The sequence below is a fragment of the Bradysia coprophila genome, unplaced genomic scaffold, assembly GCF_014529535.1.
Source record: "Bradysia coprophila strain Holo2 unplaced genomic scaffold, BU_Bcop_v1 contig_358, whole genome shotgun sequence".
NCBI classification, from domain to species: domain Eukaryota; kingdom Metazoa; phylum Arthropoda; class Insecta; order Diptera; family Sciaridae; genus Bradysia; species Bradysia coprophila.
In genome coordinates, this window is record NW_023503616.1 from 2,975,488 (window position 1) to 2,995,015 (window position 19,528).

Here is a 19,528-nt window from a genome sequence, read left to right on the forward strand (position 1 = left end):
GCCGAATTCATATATTCCTATGTTGTATCGCCGCTATTCGGCTATGGGCTGATGGTGTGTGTTTGATTCGGTTCGGTGTGTGAGTGGAAGTTTGTCAATGTGTTGGTCATGCAGTATGTATCAGTGGATAACATGTGTTGGCCCCCCAACAAAGTGTTGGGTTAGTGGAGTACATAAACGAAATAAACACAAACCTGCATGCGGCATACATAATTTATAATGGGCCATTATAGGCCATTCATTGGAATAATTTATTAGCGCTTCACGTACTGTACTACAGTTCTATGTCGTCTGCAGCGTAGATTAGCTTTGGACATTATATACAATGTTGTCGCGTGTATGACAACATTTATGGTAAAACTATTGAAGTAAAAGATTTTGAGACCATTTGTAAAGACAAATAGGAAATTCGATAATTATACGGGTTTGCTGTCTATGAAAGGTTAGATTGTACAATTTTCGTAAGTTCCTTATTTCAATTGATTTGTGTTTCATTGAAGAGTTTCATAAAATTTGGCTTTAGATCATGAGTCCAATGCAATCCTCAATCGTTGACAATACGGAAACTAGCGAATGATTTTATGTTCAAAAGAAAATTACCTCGAAAATTGTCAACTGAAGAATTATCACGGCTCTTTTGGATCCTTCCTGAAATCAATACCAGACGCAAAATCACAATAAGTTTGACTTTTCACATTTTCTTTATTTATTCAGTCTAAGCCTAGGTTCTATTATGTAGATGGTAAAAAATAAAATAAACATTCGTTTAAGTGGATAAAAACAAACGATGATAATCATTGGCACCAAAAGCACAGTTGCATTTCGGGCATTTACGCTGGCGTGTTTCATATCGCGTACGTAAACAGTCGTAACAGAAAACATGGAAGCATTTCGAAAGAACCGCATCCTTTCGCTTCACCTTACACGATGGACATGTCAAAGTTTCCTTATACTCACGGATCTCTTCCAACATAACTTCGTCAATAGTAGTACCAGCCATTTCAATCTTCTTCATACGTTCCGCTTTACGTTTGAATTGTGCTAATTCCTCTTGCAATCTCTTTGTCTTGTAGGCTTCCGCCTCCAGAGCGCTGGTCTTTTCGGCAACTACTTGTTGTGCTTCTTTCATCTGTGAATGATATTTCTCCAAATGGAGCTTCAGATCGGCCGCAGATTGTGCAGATTCAATTGCTTTTCGCTTATGCATTTCCATTGCCTGCTGTCGCAGAACCAATTCTTTTTCTATAGTCGTGACAGTGTTCTGCAGTATGCGTTCCTTTTCCTCAAGCTTTCGCAGGACGATGTGCATGGCCTCGATTTGTGTATCGCGAGTCTGCCCTTGGTCCTCCAGTATTTGCTTTTCTTCGCGTAAAAGTTTGTGCATTTGATTGGCTTTAATGCGATCCGACATCAGTTTAAAGTTGGCATCGTCTTTTTCACGTAACTGTTGGATGAGGCGCGAATTTTGTTCCTGCATGTCTTCGAATGCTTGACCAGTGACTTCCATTTCGTTAAGTAGAGCCTCTTCCTCCTAAAATTACCGTGATTCGTGTGTGCTCTAGAGCGGAAAATGTATTTTTGTCACTTACGTGAGAGCCCACAAACGGACGAGTATTGTAATGACCTGGCCATGACCCATCCACTGGTTTTTGGTTCGCGACCTGCTTCTGTAGTTCATACTTTTGTTCTTCTAGTTGCTTTATTTTCCTCAAAGCATCCTCGTCAGCCAACTTTTTACGTTCTTCACGCTTGCTCTCCTAAGGGGTTGAAGGTATGAAGCTAAACATTTCCTTGAAATTAGATCACGAATTTACCTGCATCTTCTTCAGCTGATTGCGTAGGTCATCGATTTCAGACCTCAGTTTTTTCTCCGTTGCCATTAATTGAACTTTTTCTCTTTGATCTTTAGATACTCCTTTGTACATGTCGAGCAAAAGTTTCAATTCTTTTTGATCATTCATCGCCTTCCTGTTAACGAAACATTTAAATGAATTAGTTCTGGACGGGTGCGATACAAGGATGTTAGAACTTACTTCAGCTGAGTTTTCAAATCTCTAACCACTTCTGATTCAGCAATTTTTAGTTCTTTCGCTCGTTGTGCCTCTATTGCGTCCTTTTCACTCTTAAATGACGTGGACTGTCCATCTTTTTTATCCGTCACATTTCCAGCGGAATTGTTATCTTTCTCTAGTTTAACAGCGCCACCTCCTTCTTCTTTCTTGACACTATCATCGTCATTTCCATCAGCCTCAGCTGTAATAAAAAGCGGATTTATAGTTATAACGGTGCCAGCAACGACCTATCAGTCGACCACTTACTCTTCACAAAACCTGTTCCTTCCTCCTTCATATTGGCCAACCCTTCGCCAGTATTTTCTTCTTTAATCCCCTGTTGACCGCCTTCCGTTTTTACCTCTTGTTTCTTTGATTCCGTTCCAAGTTTTGCTGTGACCTCTTCGACTTCTTTCCGCAATTTAATATTCTCTGCCGCTGCATCTTTGTATTTTCGCTTGTAACGATGCACTTCACCCTTCAATTGACCATTATGATTTTGCAGCGATGTAATCAAATGCCGCATCTCTCGATTGATGGGAGCTGTTTGTTCATTTGCCGCCATATTTTGCTCGAATTCAATTCTCAACATTTCGTATTCCTTTCGAATCTGGGCCAAAACATCCTCCATTTGGATCATTTCGTTGCGCATCTTCTTCTGGGCATTCAATTCTTCGCTTTCCATCATTTCGATTTGTCGAAGATGTTGATTCTTGCTACTGTGTAGTTGATTACGCGTTTCGTCGAGCATTGTCTTGATTTGCATCGATTCGTTATAGAGTACGGAAAACTGTGACTGAAGACATTTGTATTCGGTTGTTTCGACGATAACTGATTCGGGAATTTGACGGATCTGAAAGTATTTGCATGGTAAAAAGGGGGGCTATCAACAAATTTACTAATTTCCCTTTTGAATTGTCGCGAAAAAAACAAAGACTAAAATCAGAGGTAGCTACTCACATCCATTTTCAATTTCTCAACTTCCTTCAACGTTTCCCTGTGCGTCTGGTGCAATTTATCCAGTTCTTGAAGTCTGTTGGTAGCCAATTCACGGTATTCTTCAACTTCCTTTTGTAAATCTTCTAGGTGTTGCGTTGCAACACTTGTCGTTACAGTTGGACGAGCTGCAGCAGGCGCTCCGGCTTTCGGCTGTTGATCGCCGACCAATTGATGAAATGTTTTGAGCTTTTCAATAGCTTCAGCCAAGTGGTTCTCCAATTTGTCATTTCTTAGTCGAACTTTTTCCAATTCATATTGCAAGTCATCGATTTGATTGTGTAATTCTGCTGCTTCCGTTTCCTTGCCGGTAACCGTATCCTGCAATTCTTTCATCTTCAACGATATTGTGTGGTATTTTTCATGGAGCGACGTATTTAAGCTTTGCAGATTCTTATTTTCAGCCATAATTTCAATCTGTGACTGACGTAACGTTTCATCGATCTCTGGCAATGTCATTGATCCGTCGTTTGGCGATCGAAGAGCCATGGAAAACTTCTCGTTTCTTTGCATTAGCCGGTCGATTACTTGGACGACCTTGGCAACAGCTCGCTTGGATACTTGGACTCGATTGGCAAGTTTATCGTCGAGCTCTTCCTTGTCCCACGTGGACAATTGTGTTAAAAAGGATGTGGTCACCTCATTTTCATCTGAAATTATTGTCGAAATAACAAATCGGTGCGAATGGAATGGAATGGAGTCCGAATGAAATTACTTTTATTTTCAGCTTCGTCAGCCGTTTCAGCATCAAACCGTTGAAGCAAAACTCGAATGTCCTCATTCAATTGATTCCAGTATCGATTCACCACATTCAGTACAGCATCGTCCTGAGTTTGTCGTTTCTCCAACTGTTCAATGCGCTGTCTCAGCTCTGCCTCGCAACGAATTCTTTGTTCAATGCGCTGAAAGGAGGATGAATGTTAAGATATTCTCAGGATGTGATCGAATTTTCGGTACCTGGGCCAATTTTTTGTGTTGAAATTTAAGAACTTTTATATCCATTTCTTCCAATGTCGAAACGGATCCAATAAGGTGCGGCTCGAAATGGACTTTTTTGATGGGCGGTTGATGTGCGGCCGACCCACTATCATCAGGTCCCCGTTTCGACATCTTTGACGTTTTGCTTTCGATTTTTCCTACAGAGTAAAACGCCAGATTCTGTAAATAAATCAAAGTGGAGCATTATAAAACGACCAATCTGACGGCTTTCAACTAAAAGTGATTTTGGAGACAATAATGAAATTAGAGACGAAGACGGGGACTAGCAAAATGTATTTTTCGGAAAGAAATTATTTTTTACATGAAAATCATAAATGGCCATCGATTGTTGGATGAATAATTTGCCGTCTACAGAAAAAGAGACTCCACATTTGAGATCAAATTTGTACAATATATACGTACTCATGTATCTTACTTAAATTACCTTCAGAACATACAATACATCTCTAATTGAATTCCGGTGTTTTTATTCCACTTATGTGGCAAGTTTTTGACTAAAAATTAATAAAATTCTCACAACTATCCATTCAGTTTGATGATTTTTCGCGCAAGAATGCAGTGAAGTTGTTTACGGCTGGAGAAAAAATCAAGTGTCAGATATGTGGCTCCATCTCCAAATGGGCTCGTGAATTTAAAACAAAAATGTACTAGCTCTTTGGATGAGGATTTATTGGAAGGAAAATGTAAAACATAGAAACGATGAAAATAAATGAAATGCTTGAGAGACGTTAATAAATGAAGTGGCCAATAGTTTACTTTCGTTTCATTTTATTATACTGCATCTTTATAATAATAACACTTTGAACGAACTGGCGACTGGTAACGCATATTTCGGTCTTTTATTTGGTCAAGTTGAATTTCTGTGTATGCACTGGCTGGAACCACGAAAATTACCAACCCATTTGACCGATTACCAGCTGGAAATACTCGTTAAACGCATCTACTTCTTTAATTAAATTATTTAAAATCTGATTTTATTTTTTAAAAAAAATCTGTGATACGAGCAGAACAGTCCGTATGATCTGGATTCTCCAATTTTATCCCAAATCGGTTAAATTTGCATTCCGAACATAGCATTGATTCCGTTCAAGTTCAGACATTGTACCAGAACAAATGTACGCAACCAACTCCAAGTTCTATTTTGTGCGGCATTGACGCCACTTTATACACACGAGCCGACTGGCCGCCAAGCAACAAAAACAGTCTGAAGGTGTATTCGGTGACGAGAGTTCATATAGTTTACGACGAGAGTATACGAAACGCGCTCCTACTGCCATTTAGAAATCAGAAAATAAAGTTCTTTTGGCTGAAAATTTCTGTTGAATCGAAATAATTCATTGAAATTGACAAACATTTACTGTTTTTATTTTGTGGATTAGTGTTCAAATACGAGGAATTTGTGAGTAAAGTGTTGGCTTAGCCTATACTGAATTTATTCGGTGTGCTGCCGAAATTTTTGTTTTGATGTAAATTTTTTTTTTGGAGAGAATAAAATTTATTTGTTGAAAAATACACATCAAGTGCACAGTCCAAATGTGAGTGGAAATTGATATTGTGACAACAAATCAAAAACAGTTTTTGTTCATCAAACTAAAGGACACCACTTTTTCGGTGTACCCGACAAAAAAAAAATAAAATAAAAAAAAAGAACAACCCCATCATCGTCGCGCCACATTACACAATCATGGCCGAGGTTTTTAATTTAGAATTACACGACGGAGACAACCTTATCGAATCGGACGATGATATTATTGAAGTTGATGAGGTAAGTGGTTTTCGCATTTCGTTTATTATCATCTCCTGATACTGTATTTGAAGATGAAGTATGGCAAAATTTTTGTTCGAAAATCTTACTTTTCTCTATTTTGGTCACGCGAGACGAAAATGTTTCTTTGGTTAGGTTGCTTTCCGCCTTGTCGCCCCTTTTGAAGACTTCTATTTTGTTTTTGTTGGTGTACGTAAGCGTATTTTTGTGTTGTGCGACAGTTGATATGATTTGGGGGTACACTGTAAAAAAATCGTTTTTTTTCTTCTGTTTTTGCATATTTGCGAATGCCTTTTTTTTCACCGGAACTAATCCGTTTCTCTTGATAAATTTGCTACGATAAATGATCGTGAATTTTCTAAGAGAAGTGAAAGTCAATGGAATGAAATGATTTTGCGTTGTTCGGTGTTGCTTTTTGAGATTCTCGTAATACACGAAACGAATTTACTAATTAGTTTAGGAGTTGGCTTTTTTCGGGTTTTATTGATCCAACAGTTCAGATCACCTTTTTTTTGTTAGCTATCTACACGTGATAATTTAATTTTGTCAATTTCGCTACACAAGTGATTTTTCTATTGATGTGACTGGACAATATAGTTTGTGCGCATTTTTCTATTGCTAGAGAATTTTACCCATAATTTATTGATATAGTAAGACGAACTTGTCCTTGTAGGTGCATACACTTCCCGTTTAATATTTCTTACGAATCATTTTCTAAATGATACTGACGATGTTCAAACACACTTTAAGTGAACAACTGACACACATTTCCACAAACTTTCAGATAAGATCTGGTTGAATGTCGTCACAGTTCAGCAGAATTCTGTTTCAAATTCACTTTTTATCTCTCGTTTCATTTCAATTTTTATTATTTTATTGTTTCCCTTTTTGAAATATTACGGAAAAATGAACGGATTCAACAAATACACTATTTTCTGTGTAGACATCCTGAAGTATGGCATAAAACGCATAGATTTAGAATTATGAAATTGGCCTGTTACAGGTGGCTGTCATCTGGTATCGACAACGACAGCAAAAATAAACGACAAGCTCTGACTAATAACATGTTTAAAGCAAATGAAGTAAAAGATTTCTGAAATCAATTTCTGAAAATCTTCGATCAAATGAAGTAATAGTGAAACTGTTGATATGCTTGCCGTCTGTGACAGGTCAAGACAGGTCTGTGACAGGAAACAATCGAAATTTATAAATAAATTCGGCAAACCTTCTTTAGAATAAAAAGCATGTGTGGAGACGCAAATTTCTTTAAATTTATTATGTCTTCCCCATTTACGACTTACCTTAGACGAAATAATTAATTTCCAAAAATCAGACTTCGTTACTGCTTGTTGTTCATTTTTATTAATGAAAATATGTTTCGTATCATCATCACGTCGAATTCGCATATTCCCCATACGTTAACAATAAATTTCAATAATTTGTTGTCATCATAGAAGCAAATTGAAGTCGTTAAATACGTAGTTTTCTCGAATAAGGTGGATATTAGTTCGCACTTGAAAACGCGGAATTACGCTAACTTACCCATGTCAAGTAGCTCATTATATAACAACAACAAAATAAAAAGGAAAAGCAGAAACAGTTGACTTAATAATTGAATAATTATTATCTAATGAATTTAATGGTAATGAACGCGTTTTGCTAACAACGCAGTACATATTCATTTCTGAAACGTTTTTACAAACTATAATTGTTGTTATCGTTCCGACTGCCCTTTAGGTTGATTCGTTTCATTTTTTTTCCTTCTTCTCGGAATGACGACATAGGCTTTCGATTACAAAATCTCGTAACAAAATAATTCTAAACATTTGCGCTATTCGACAGTATACTTTCAATTCTATTGATCATCATACATCCATGGCTTATTCGTAATCTAAAAGAAAAATTAAATTTCAATTTTGTGAAATTCATTCAGTTTCTTGGTAAATGTGTAGTTTGCTAGATAACAAATTGTTTATCTAATCGCCGTCTTTTTGACATCGTTTATTTTATGTGTTTTTTTTTCGACTAAAACACGTATAGTTTTTAGACGAGCACTTGATTAGATAAATTGAAGATTAGATGAAAAACGAAGCTCTGCCAAAAAAGTGATGGCAAAGTGGGTTTTAAAAGCAACTGGACGGATGAATACGAACTTAAATCTTTCAGAAGCGGCAAGCTTATTGGATCAAAGTCATTGAATCTGTTACTTAATTTGAGTGTAAAACACTGTAAAATCCAAAATCTATTACTTCCATATTTTTCATCATACATTCGGATATATAAAAAGACATTAGTCAAAGATCATCGTCTATATTTGTCTTCGTTGTCGATACCAGATGACTACTCGTTTTGACTACATCAATACCGCTTCAATCTAAATTTGCTTATACTTTGTTTACTTAGCACACAATATTTTATAAACTATTTGCAACTTCCTTCTTAATCGAATCGAAACTATTAGCAAACTAAAATGGAAGACGACACGTAGCCCATTAATATTTCATTTTACCTAAATAAATTTAAAACATTTGTGCTATGCATTCAAATGATGTTTGAATAACCTATTTGTCTCTGGCCGGCTTTTTGTTCATACCTAAGGTCATATAGATTGAAAATTTCATTGAAAAAATAAAAACTACAAAATGAAGTAACCAATGCCATCAACTAATCCTCTCTCTCTCATAAAAGCAAATTTATGCAAATTTCATAGAATTGCTTAAAATGCAGGTAAATTTGTCGAGGTATAACAATAAATTTTAAACTGAAATTCCACATTTGTTAAACATGTACCGTTTTCGAAAACAATTTAGAATTGAGAAAGAAAAGGTGTTCGCATATAATTTCGGGTGGAATTTTTTTTGGTTCATGCTGATTCATTTTTCGTTTGCCGATTTATTTTTCACTTTATCCTACATTCGTTTGAAATTCAGAACGATATAGTAAGAGAAATGACGACCACCCTCATGTTTTGTATTATCTGAATTTTTAAATAAATCTGCTAAGAAGTAACGGATAAAAAACCCAAGGAAATCATACCACAATATACTTAGACTGAATGGAATGAAGCAAACATAGGGACTGCATTTCTCTGTTAGAGGAGTCAAACTACTTCGGCTCATAATAATAAAATCGGTTTTATGTCCCATCTAAATATTAACAGTCCGTGTGTTATATACACACCCTGTATCCTAGCTTAGTTGGGTGTATGCTTGTTGAAGTCTGAAAATGGTTTTTAATCTTCAATAAGAAAAGTGAGCAAAGTGATGCAGAACATTTTTTACCTCTCTCGGAATATATAGGAAATGTTTTCACGGCGAGCTCATTTAAATTGATGGCAGTCATAAAATTCATTTCTTAATTTGAACAGGAGTTGATAAAAAGAATTTTTTGTTAGTATTTCGGATGTATATCGTCCGTGTAGCTTTTGTTATACTTTGCTCATAACAATTCTGGAAGAAGAAGGTGAAGGTAATAAAAACCATTTAGGTTCGGTCTATTGTTTATGAAAAAAGTATGCTGCATGTGCCGTTCGAATCGAATTTAAAAGTAAATAAACGAGAAAATGAATTTATGAAGCGAAAATTACTAAATAATGAAGGGATTTCATTTACGTGTGTACACAATTATTGCTTTCTCCGGAGCATCAAAGCTGGCTCGTTCCGTGATTCTTCTTTATGGTCCCTTAGTTTAGTATTCATCTTTTGTACGTCCATCACGTAAAGATTTTTTTTTTATAGAATGACGTTTGATTGTCAGATTGACTTATCAAACATTTCACGTATTTCACCTGCTAATATTGTCTGCATTCAAAGTATACCACTACTTCGGCGTGCATACGCAAAACTCATTTTTTTGTGTGAATCCTGGTAAAACAAAACGGCAATTATTTAAGTATAGCATTGAATTATGTTACTTATGTTTGTTATTTTTGCCGCATTAATTTTAAAACAACGAACACGAAACATTCCTCTAAAATTACTAAAAATCTGCTTTTGGCCGGTTATGAAAAGAAACCAGCGAAGGAACATGTATAGCGTTTTCATACCATAATTGCGTTAAATTTGAAATTAAGTGAAACATGTATATTTTGCGATGCATTTTGCCTTTAAATTAAAATTATACGAAAAAAAAGAGAGACTTGCATGCGAACAGTTCCATGGTTTTTTTTTCGGAATAAAGGACCTAGCGTAACCAAAATAAATGTAAACATAATTTTCACTTTGTATACATCGTTCATTTATAATTTATTGGATCCATTTTTTTTTCTCGATTTAGTCGAATTTAAAGGGGACGAAATTATTTAAATGCTAAATTGTTTGCTTAAATATTTATGGTTGTTTGAAACGATTAATTATATAACATTATCTTCACGCAACTATGTGAATGAACTGAATTCTGTGTTATTTTTTGGTTCTTTCTTTCGATGTAATTAAAAGCTAGACACCCGAAATGTAAATGAACGAAGAAGGGTACTTTTTTGGTTCAATGAACTGTTTAATATGTTCGTACGCTCGTTGTTTAAATTTATTCATATCGTATGGATCCAACCAGAGTCTACTTTTGTCAGTTCAATTTTTTTTTTTATATTTTACAGAATTCAGATTCGTAAATGAGATCCTCCTAAATAGTGCTATTTTATGAATTGCTTACCGAATCCGTAAACAAAGATATTGATGGTTTGAGGTTCTTTTTAATTTAAAGGAAGTAAAATTACTAAGTTGTGTATTTACCCCTCGTTCAAAGAAAATTAAAAAAAAAAACAATTTTGATGGATCATTTAGCTAATGCATCTACCGGAACTATTCGTTTGTCACCAGTTTCAAAATATCACCAACTTATCGAGCGATATTTTATTTTTGTGAAGTGATAATCTCATGTAGACGATTGAAATCATGCGAAGATCAAAGAGGTTGAAAAATTTAAATTTGTCTGTAAATTAAAAACAAAAAGTTTAGTTAATAAAAAATATTTTACCGCAAATTTTTTTTACTGTGGATTATAAATAATTGGCACAAATTAGTGCAAATTTCAAAAATCAACTCGTATAGTTCCATTCACAAATAAAAAAAAGTTTATGAGTCAATGGCTATATCAATAGAAATTAGCTTGTTTTGTCTGTGTTTATTAATGTTCATTCCTCAACATTGTCCGATTTTATTGAGATTATTTTACAACTCTTCAGAACTATCAATAAAAAAACTTGATTAATTCATTAGACGGGAAACTATAGAAACAAAATATTTTTTGCACAGTTTTTATGCGGCTTTTTTGTATCGTTGATTTGCAAATTCAGTTCCAAAAATGTTTGAAATTAATGGACGGAACTGAAACGATATCTTAATTTTTAATTATTTTAGATTGCAAGCTGTTAATTAAAGATTTTATTTTTTGTAAGACAAAAGAAAAAAGACGTCCAATTAAAATTGAAAAATGCCTTTGGTATACCTTAATTGTAAATTGTTTCCTCCTTCACTTTAGCTAATTGACTTTAAAAAAAATTATTATCGTTTCACATAAACTGCATTCGAGAAGCAAAAATGCAAAAAATAAATGCAAATTTTATGCTATACACGTGTCTGTAATATATCCATTTGGAATTATAACATTTTATGAAATATGATGCAACAAAGTATAAACTGCATACCTCAATCGTTAAACTATAAAAAAATAATTTATTTTGTTATGGAGTCGCTGCCGCTATATATTCGTTGTTATCAATAATTTCTACTTTATTATTTTGATTGCATCAACTTATGTACGTTAGTTCTGTGTAGAATGCAATTGTATACAACACAGAATTTAATTTTCCAATGTAACTCTTTTTTTTGCCGTCAAACCCACACTTCCAAAACAATATTTTGCGATCAGTGCACATTTTTGCACTTTTCGCGTATATTTATGCTGTTGAGACAGAAAATTGCTAAGTGCATTTCATGGGTCGTACGTACTTTCGGTACATTTGTAGTTGTGTTGTTATGTTTTTATTATACGATCAAAAATATGCAGTGAGAGTGGACTGGCAAGAAAACACATTTTTATACACATACCAACACTATGTGAATTATATAGGTATTACATGAGCGACGTTATAGTATAATAGTTAGTTAACCCACTTTTCTAGTTTCTTGAATGTTATTTATTGAGAGCAGCATACCATATTACTTGAAACTGTGTTTTTTCTAGCGTTAGAAAATACACCGAAGTGACCTTGCGTCATATGGTTTGGTTTTGCTCATAGTTTATGATATACACAGAAAAATGTGTATTTTGTAAGATTTGTTGGAATGTAGATCAAGTTGAAGAAATTGGTTTCATGAATAACAGAGCATTAAGGATATTATTGATTTGGCTGTAGAAAATGAAAATTTTAGAGGTATGTGATCTGTAGGAAGACATCGACAGCCACGTGATGTCTGTCTAGGAGTTTTTTCATTAATAAAATGCGGTAATATCGAAAGTTTTAAATTTTGCAATATTTTGTCCTCATTTTGTCATAAAAAATATCATTTTGTGAGAACCGATTTAAAATTAAAACCTGTCACACCTCATAAAAATAGACAAACTATCGAATCGAAACTAATATTCGCCAATTAGTTTGGCAGTTTAACTTTTCACAGTTCTTTCTAAAACTCGTTTGAAGCAACTTGGTAATAAATACGAAAAAGTACAGAAATATTAAACATCTGAGTTAATATCATATTGACATGTTTCACCTACAATATTTAATTTTATTCTTACCTCATTGACGTAAATTTGTACGCCTTGTCCATACGTCATTTCCACAAACTAAAAACGTTTACAAACATTGTACGTTTACAATATATATGTGGCTTATGTACGTACATTTTTATTTAAAATAACATCATGTCATGTGCTTTTCATCGCTCTTATTTTAGTAATTTTGCGTATTGTATGGATCACATCCGAAAAATCTATTCCCATCCAAAGTCATAACCATTTTGACGAACATTTCGTACACCACATTTTGAATATATTATTATAATGCCATGTGACGTCAGCAATTTAAAAATAATAACAAAATATGAAGTGTAGGAAAAACAAAGAAGAAGAAGAAGAAAAACGACGAGTTATGTAATTGTGTAGCATAAGAAAACCGTATCGGAAACATTGTAAATATGGAGGGAAATGTCTCGAAAAATTTATGTAATATAAAACAAACTGAGTTTGTTAGTCGTTTAGTTTGTTTAGGTGAATTCTTAAATACGCAAACAGTGTGTGTTGTTACATGTTTGATTAAATGAATAATCAATTAGAAAATAACAGTTCTCGATGCCTTGTCAACCATCGTACACCTCGAAAATGGTGTACTTGTAATGTAAATAACATTTGAAACGACACCATCGGAACAGACGTAAACGTATTTTTATGAGCAAAGTGGAGTGGAAAATTTGGCATTACGTTTTAATTCGTCGGGAAATTCTGTCAATGTACATTTTAGTCTGTCATCAGATTAGCCTGTTCAAGAAAATTAATTTCCATAAGTAAACTTGGGTTCGGGTTATGAACTATTGATTACTGTTGCGTTAGAAAAGATATTAAACAACAACAATATGAGTCTAAATTTACCATAGAATAATGCACTGCATTCACCACTACTCTCGGGTTAATATAATTATTCCAATGTCAATCTGTTACCGGTAGGCTAAAATGTACGGAAGTAATATATAATCACAAATTAATTAAAAATTAACGTCACACAATTTTCCACAAGTTAATAAATTTACTGTTGCATATACGTATGTACAGTATAGTCGTATTGCATATGCGGAGCGATAACGATCTTAAAAGCTTATAGATTTTTTTTTTCGTTCGCGAAAATAATTATGACGGCTTCAAGTCACGGTGATAAGCTTCTCATATAAATGAAAAACGTGTAGTGCATGTTGTAATTTATTAATTTTTTTGTTTCATCTGTTATCGACCACGACAGCAATAATAAACGACAAGCTCTGACTAAAGAGGTCAAAAAGCGTGTTCAAAACAAATGAAGTAAAAGATTTCTGAAATCAATCTATGAAAATCTTTGATCAAATGAAGTAATAGTAAACCTGTTAAGGCTAGGCAAACTGATAAACAAAAGCTGACATTGCTGAGCAATTGGTGCGATTTCGAATTTAATATTTATGTTCAACAATTAAACCTTGAATAAAACATATGTGACTGAAGAATATTTACCTCGTTTCTCAAAGGGACTGTACGGTGTAGACATACGCACACACGTGTAGTTAACATTGATTAACAAAATTGATCGTATATGGCTGCTGTTGGATGTATAAATAAAGCTGTTTTAAAGCCATGTAAAATAACTTTTTTTGTTGTAGACTCTCAAGTTTCACATATATATTCGACTGAAAAACAAACATATTAACGTCTTGCCGAAGTATATCTGTATCGCCGGATACATTTCGTGAATATAATTTTTTGATTCTGTTTATATTTACAGTAGTCTGCCTGTTTATTGTGAAAATAGGGCATTGTGTTTCTAATGTTACTGAAATTAGGACCAGGAATTATTCTAATGACAGCTTATTGTTGTACTTACTGTATTGTCCCTAATACATAAAAAAAAGTCTTATAAAAGTTCACGTGCTCAGCCGAGCACATATGTATGGAAAATATGATGATGATGATGACATAATAAGAATGCGATGCCACATTTTTGGAATGTTTCGTCATCGCAATGCGTTGGTTTGATTTTAATCTTATCCCACATTGTATAGGAAGGCAAATCTTCCAAAAATTGCTGTTGTATCACAGAATTAAAAGTCACATAATATTTTATCTCGGAGGTAGGACATTTTCGTTTCATTCCTACAAGCCAAAGAGCATTCGATAAATTATTTATGTATTCATGGTTTGACAGTGAGTGTAGAATATGTGGTGAAAATACAATACATACATTACAACAGGAAAGCGTATACGTATTGTTATATGGTGATAGATATAAATAAAAGAAATCGTGGGATGAAAGTGAGTTTTTCATGAGGAAGTATAAATAGAATCGAAATGACTATTTCGGCTTTTGTTACTTTAATCTGTTCTTCTGACACATTTTTCGACTACGGTGGTATATTTTTAGTGTTTAATCCTTGGACTAAAATGGTATTTGTTTTTTATGCTAATTGGCTATTGTTTGTGAGTATAAATTCAATTATTAACTGAGCCAAAAGCTTGTTAATTGGATTGAATTGGGAATGAATTGTTGGCATTTGAACAATTAAAACGTTATGCTCTGGATGCAAAATTTTAATTGTGCTAGATGAGCCATATTATTAAACTCGCATTTCTCTAAATATCTACCATTTAAAATAAATAATTTTTTTTAGTGGAATACGTAATAGCAACATTCCTAGTCTGATTAGCTGCTCTACATTACCTGAAAATGTAGCTTAACGTGTTCAAATTAAAATAGAACTCCGACACATTTTATCGATCTGTTGTTCGAAATATTATTCCGCTTGAATAGGGATGGCTAAATGGACGAACCAATATGTGTCATTAAGCTATATAACGTTGTTCACATTTTATATGCTAAGCTACAAACAACAATCTCCAAACAATTTTGTAATTTCGTCGAAAATGTTTTCCATGTGATGCATTATTTCTGAGAAACTGATACCACAGTCTGTTCTAATCTTAATGCATCCTGAACACGATACACAGAAATTGATTTCGACGTTAAATTCAGTGAAACATTTTCAATTATTACGAAATTCGCTCGTGACTGTTCTAGTCTCCGGATGAATTCTGGACAAAAAAATCTTTCCGGTAGAGTTATCTATCGTCAAACAATGTATTTTAATAGACCACTGTACGTAAAGATAAAACTTATCAAAAAGAGAGAGCGAGGCACAATTAATTGGTTGACTTAAAATTTTCATTCTATCCCTTTTTCATCATAATGAAAAATACCTCTCGTATACCAACGACAATAAATTACGATTTCTATACATAAGAACATGAAACGGATTTTTACGATATTTTTGTTTTCCATTAATATCGTCCGCACTTTCTATTAAAACAATATCAATCAAAGGCATCCATAACAATATCAAAATTGAAATCTTAATCACTTTCATTTAGAGAAATATGTTCAGACCTTGATAAAAAAAGGAATGCATAAATTTTGCGGAACGCAATACATGATAGATATTTTATGTACACTACTTACGGTAAATGACGTATAATTTGTCCTTGACACCCTGCTCGTGAATCAAATAAAAAAATATATATCGACGGCACGCACTACTATAAAACCTTAAAAAATAAAAGAATTTTCCTTCAACATTTCCATTCGTTTAACGGATAAGGTACTTCACCTCGTCAAGGACTATTCGATAGGAAAAAAAAAACTCAAAATAGATACCTATATACGCAGTTTCGTCATATATAACCAACTATTTTATCCGTTCTTTATATATACGTATATAAATCAACGTATAGCGAGCATATAAATGTTTAGTATACAAAACAAAAACAGAAACAAGTCAACCAATATTTTTACTACGACTGTGGGGTATCGATGCCGCATGCTTTTGAGTTTGATTTGTCTATAAGTCGTGGTGTTATTACACATAATATGTTGTGCGTTTTGACTTTCTGTTTTCCCCAAAAAAAAAATAAAACTTTTTTTTCTCTTCATTTTATGCACAACGACAGCTTAAAAAGAAAATCATGGAAATGGGTTTATTGAAAAATATAAAAAAAATCACAAAATCTTGATTTATAGGCAATAAAATAGAAAAATATTGTTGAACCAACCGAAATGGTTCATCTACCCTTCTTTCGCGCTAAAGAAATAAATTGTAAATGTAATCGTGAAAACTCTCCTACACAATGATCCGTTTTTACCTTGAGACGAAAAATGCTGTGTGTGTACGGTGTACGTACATATATACCATTTTGTTTGTGCACGAAATCATCCATGTTGAATATAAGTATACGGGTTCATTGAATCCCCAAAATAAAACGGAGATGAGGAAAAAGCTATGCCTTTTTCATGATGCCATTATACTGTGTGGAAAATTGAAGAATATTTTATAGGCTGTCGTCTCAAGAACAACAATATACACTTGGCTGACTTGTTTGTAAGACATTTGACAGAATTACTCTTGCGGTTTAGTCTGTGTTTTATTTAGGTTTTACTTTCGAAAATGATTTTGTCATTCATTTTAAAGATTTTCTCGAACAATGACACAAGCCGGTAAATTGTCTGTCATTGTCTAGCAAATTTTCGTCGAGGAAACGAAAAGCAATAATTAGCAAAGTTGAGCTGGAATACTTTGCATCATAACTTTTTAATTAACTTAATTTGCTTATTTATAATGGGTTTTTATTCAAGTGCTATCTTATTTGGTTTACATACAATATTAGTCAAACATTTTGTTTGAACTTTTGTACATACTTCAACACAAGCCCACAACTCATTTTGCCAACGAAAGGTAGATAATTAAATGCAAAACATGCACTCAAATATGCCAAATCAGATAAGTATCGAATTCTACTAACGAATGATGATATTCAATCAACCAAAATAATTTCGTGGTTTATCCTATCAGATTTTTTTTTCGTTAGCGTGCTTGCTAGTTACATATACATTTCCTTTAAAGTAAGCAGAAACACTTTTATTCTAAATATATACTTCTTCCAACTTCCGATAATATATTATGCTTCCTCTTCACTTAAAATAAAAATCTATTGGAGTAAAATACATGAATAAATAATTGACATGTGACTTCATAAATCATTATCATCATTATATTACACATCATGTCGTATGAACGAAGCGACTTTTCATCATGATTATTTAATGTTTTAGCTATAGTTGCATGTCTTATATATAGCTGTGTGTATTGATGAGGGGAAAGAATAAGTACTCAAGTGGCATTATGCTAGATATTTCTCATTATGATGAATTGTATGCATAGAAAAAATAAGTTTTTTTTATTTTCACTATTTTGACTATACAGTAAATATGCTCTGCTGTGATAAACACTGAAGTTCCTGGTTGGGGAAAAACCGACATTTTGTGTAATTATTGTAAATTTTACAACCTTGACAACGACGACAAAGATAAGCAATGGTTAGCATGTAGTAGTACCTTTAAAAATTATGTCGTAAAACGCTAGCCGTTTCTGACAGGTTAAAAAAGTAAGCGCTTAGCACAATAGGGTATTGCAAATTTTCCCTTAAAAAACGAGCTCAAAATTAAATTCTCAACCTTATTCATTGTTCTAAAGTCATGCATTGCTGTATAATTTACTACGCTTTTTACCGGCCGTAGAAAAAGTAATAAATTTATGCCGTTTGTCGGTACTTTCGTTCTGGTAGCGATTTTTCTAAAATTACTATTCATCACTCAATATCAGCAAAAATTAGTGACATCAAATTATTCTTGAATGAAAATAAATTTTATCAATTTGATGTACATGTAAACAAACAATACGCGGTAACGTGCCAGGCAGATATACATCAAAAGTTTGATCATAGTTTTTTTTTCTTTCATTTATTTACAAATTTTTTTTTCCACACTCGTCTTTATATCAATTACAATTGCAATTGTAACATAATAGGAATTGCCATGAATGAGTTTGTATTTTTATACATTAATAGTAATTGTAGCAATTTTTCATTCATAAAAACTGTAGTTAATTAAAAAATACTATAACTCTATGTGCACTGTTGCGCGTGTGTTATGATTTGAATGAATAATGTTCGAATGTGGGAAGTGGGCAAAGCATAGCGATACATTTAATGTGGTGTGCATGCATCGTTAACGGGGAATATTATATCTGTATATATGGACGAAACTAAAATGTTATGCATGGATTATGGATTTACGTGTTTTATTTTTATATTTTTTGTTTTTTTTTTATTGTATTGTCATATTGAGAACCACATCGTAATTCTCTTTTTTTATCATCATATACAATCGCATATATTCAATTCGATGTCGTCGATAGACGTAATCATAACTGTACAATAGATTATTGGTTAGAAAGGTTACACTGTGATGAAAAATTAGTCGTAGTATGGAGTGATTCAGATGGAAAATAAACTGAGTAAACAATTTCGAAGAAGAAAAAAAAAATCGAATGACTAATCTTGCACTCGCTGTATTGACACATAAAAATATTGTTTTTGATTTATGTATTCAAAACATTAAGAAGTTGAGAATAACACGCGCACACACACTCAAGTCTTGTTAGTCTTGTTTATTTATTCTAAAAATTGTTGGATAACCAAACGACAGATTGTATACAAATTGTACAATCTCTTCGGGCGCAACCATTGCGTAAGACGATAATGTGACCCAAGTCTTCTAATGCGAATATAACCAGAATAATCCTGTTTACAGTTTAGTCGTTCGAAATCAAAATGATGCAAATTTACTTTTTATTGTGGGTGTACGGACGGTGTAATTACATGAAAATGAACATAACAAGTACGTCACATCGCTCCATTCATGTTTTCAATGATTCATTACTATGTTAACAGAAAAAGACGTCCACTCTCACAAATTCAAGAGATCGGAAAGGTGTGGATTCAGGTCGTCTGTGTAATTACCGTTAAGGAAAGATGAGATTTGGCGACGACTTGCCATAATTAGGGAAAGGAAACCGGAGTGCTTTGGGTAATACCGGTTTTCGGTAATACCGGACACTGTAATACCGGTATTACCGGTTTTTCATAGAAT

At 33.5% G+C, this 19,528-nt stretch overlaps 2 protein-coding genes and 1 long non-coding RNA gene across 4 annotated transcripts in view; 2 read left to right on the forward strand and 1 right to left on the reverse strand.

Moving 5' to 3' along the window:
* The first annotated feature begins 17 nt into the window (after positions 1-17).
* On the forward strand, positions 18-844 carry LOC119081870. The gene is made up of 2 exons (XR_005088541.1): positions 18-442; positions 501-844. It is a non-coding gene; the product is annotated as an uncharacterized LOC119081870 (long non-coding RNA).
* LOC119081868 (E3 ubiquitin-protein ligase Bre1) lies at positions 683-4,611 on the reverse strand. Its single transcript, XM_037191100.1, is given in 9 exon segments — positions 683-1,531; positions 1,590-1,757; positions 1,815-1,968; positions 2,034-2,295; positions 2,298-2,904; positions 3,012-3,697; positions 3,763-3,949; positions 4,005-4,205; positions 4,471-4,611. Coding segments are annotated over 8 exon segments (2,982 nt in total). The 5' UTR covers positions 4,158-4,205; positions 4,471-4,611; the 3' UTR covers positions 683-766.
* A 632-nt stretch (positions 4,612-5,243) lies between these two features.
* Positions 5,244-19,528, forward strand: part of LOC119081605 (ribosomal protein S6 kinase beta-1) — a 39,807-nt gene continuing 25,522 nt past the window's right edge. The window contains exon 1 of one of the 2 annotated variants that reach the window (XM_037190640.1): positions 5,244-5,811. In XM_037190640.1, coding sequence (XP_037046535.1) covers positions 5,731-5,811 — 81 coding nt within the window. In that variant the 5' untranslated portion in view covers positions 5,244-5,730. The remainder of the gene's footprint in view (positions 5,812-19,528) is intronic. The other variant, XM_037190639.1, reaches the window with a different exon arrangement.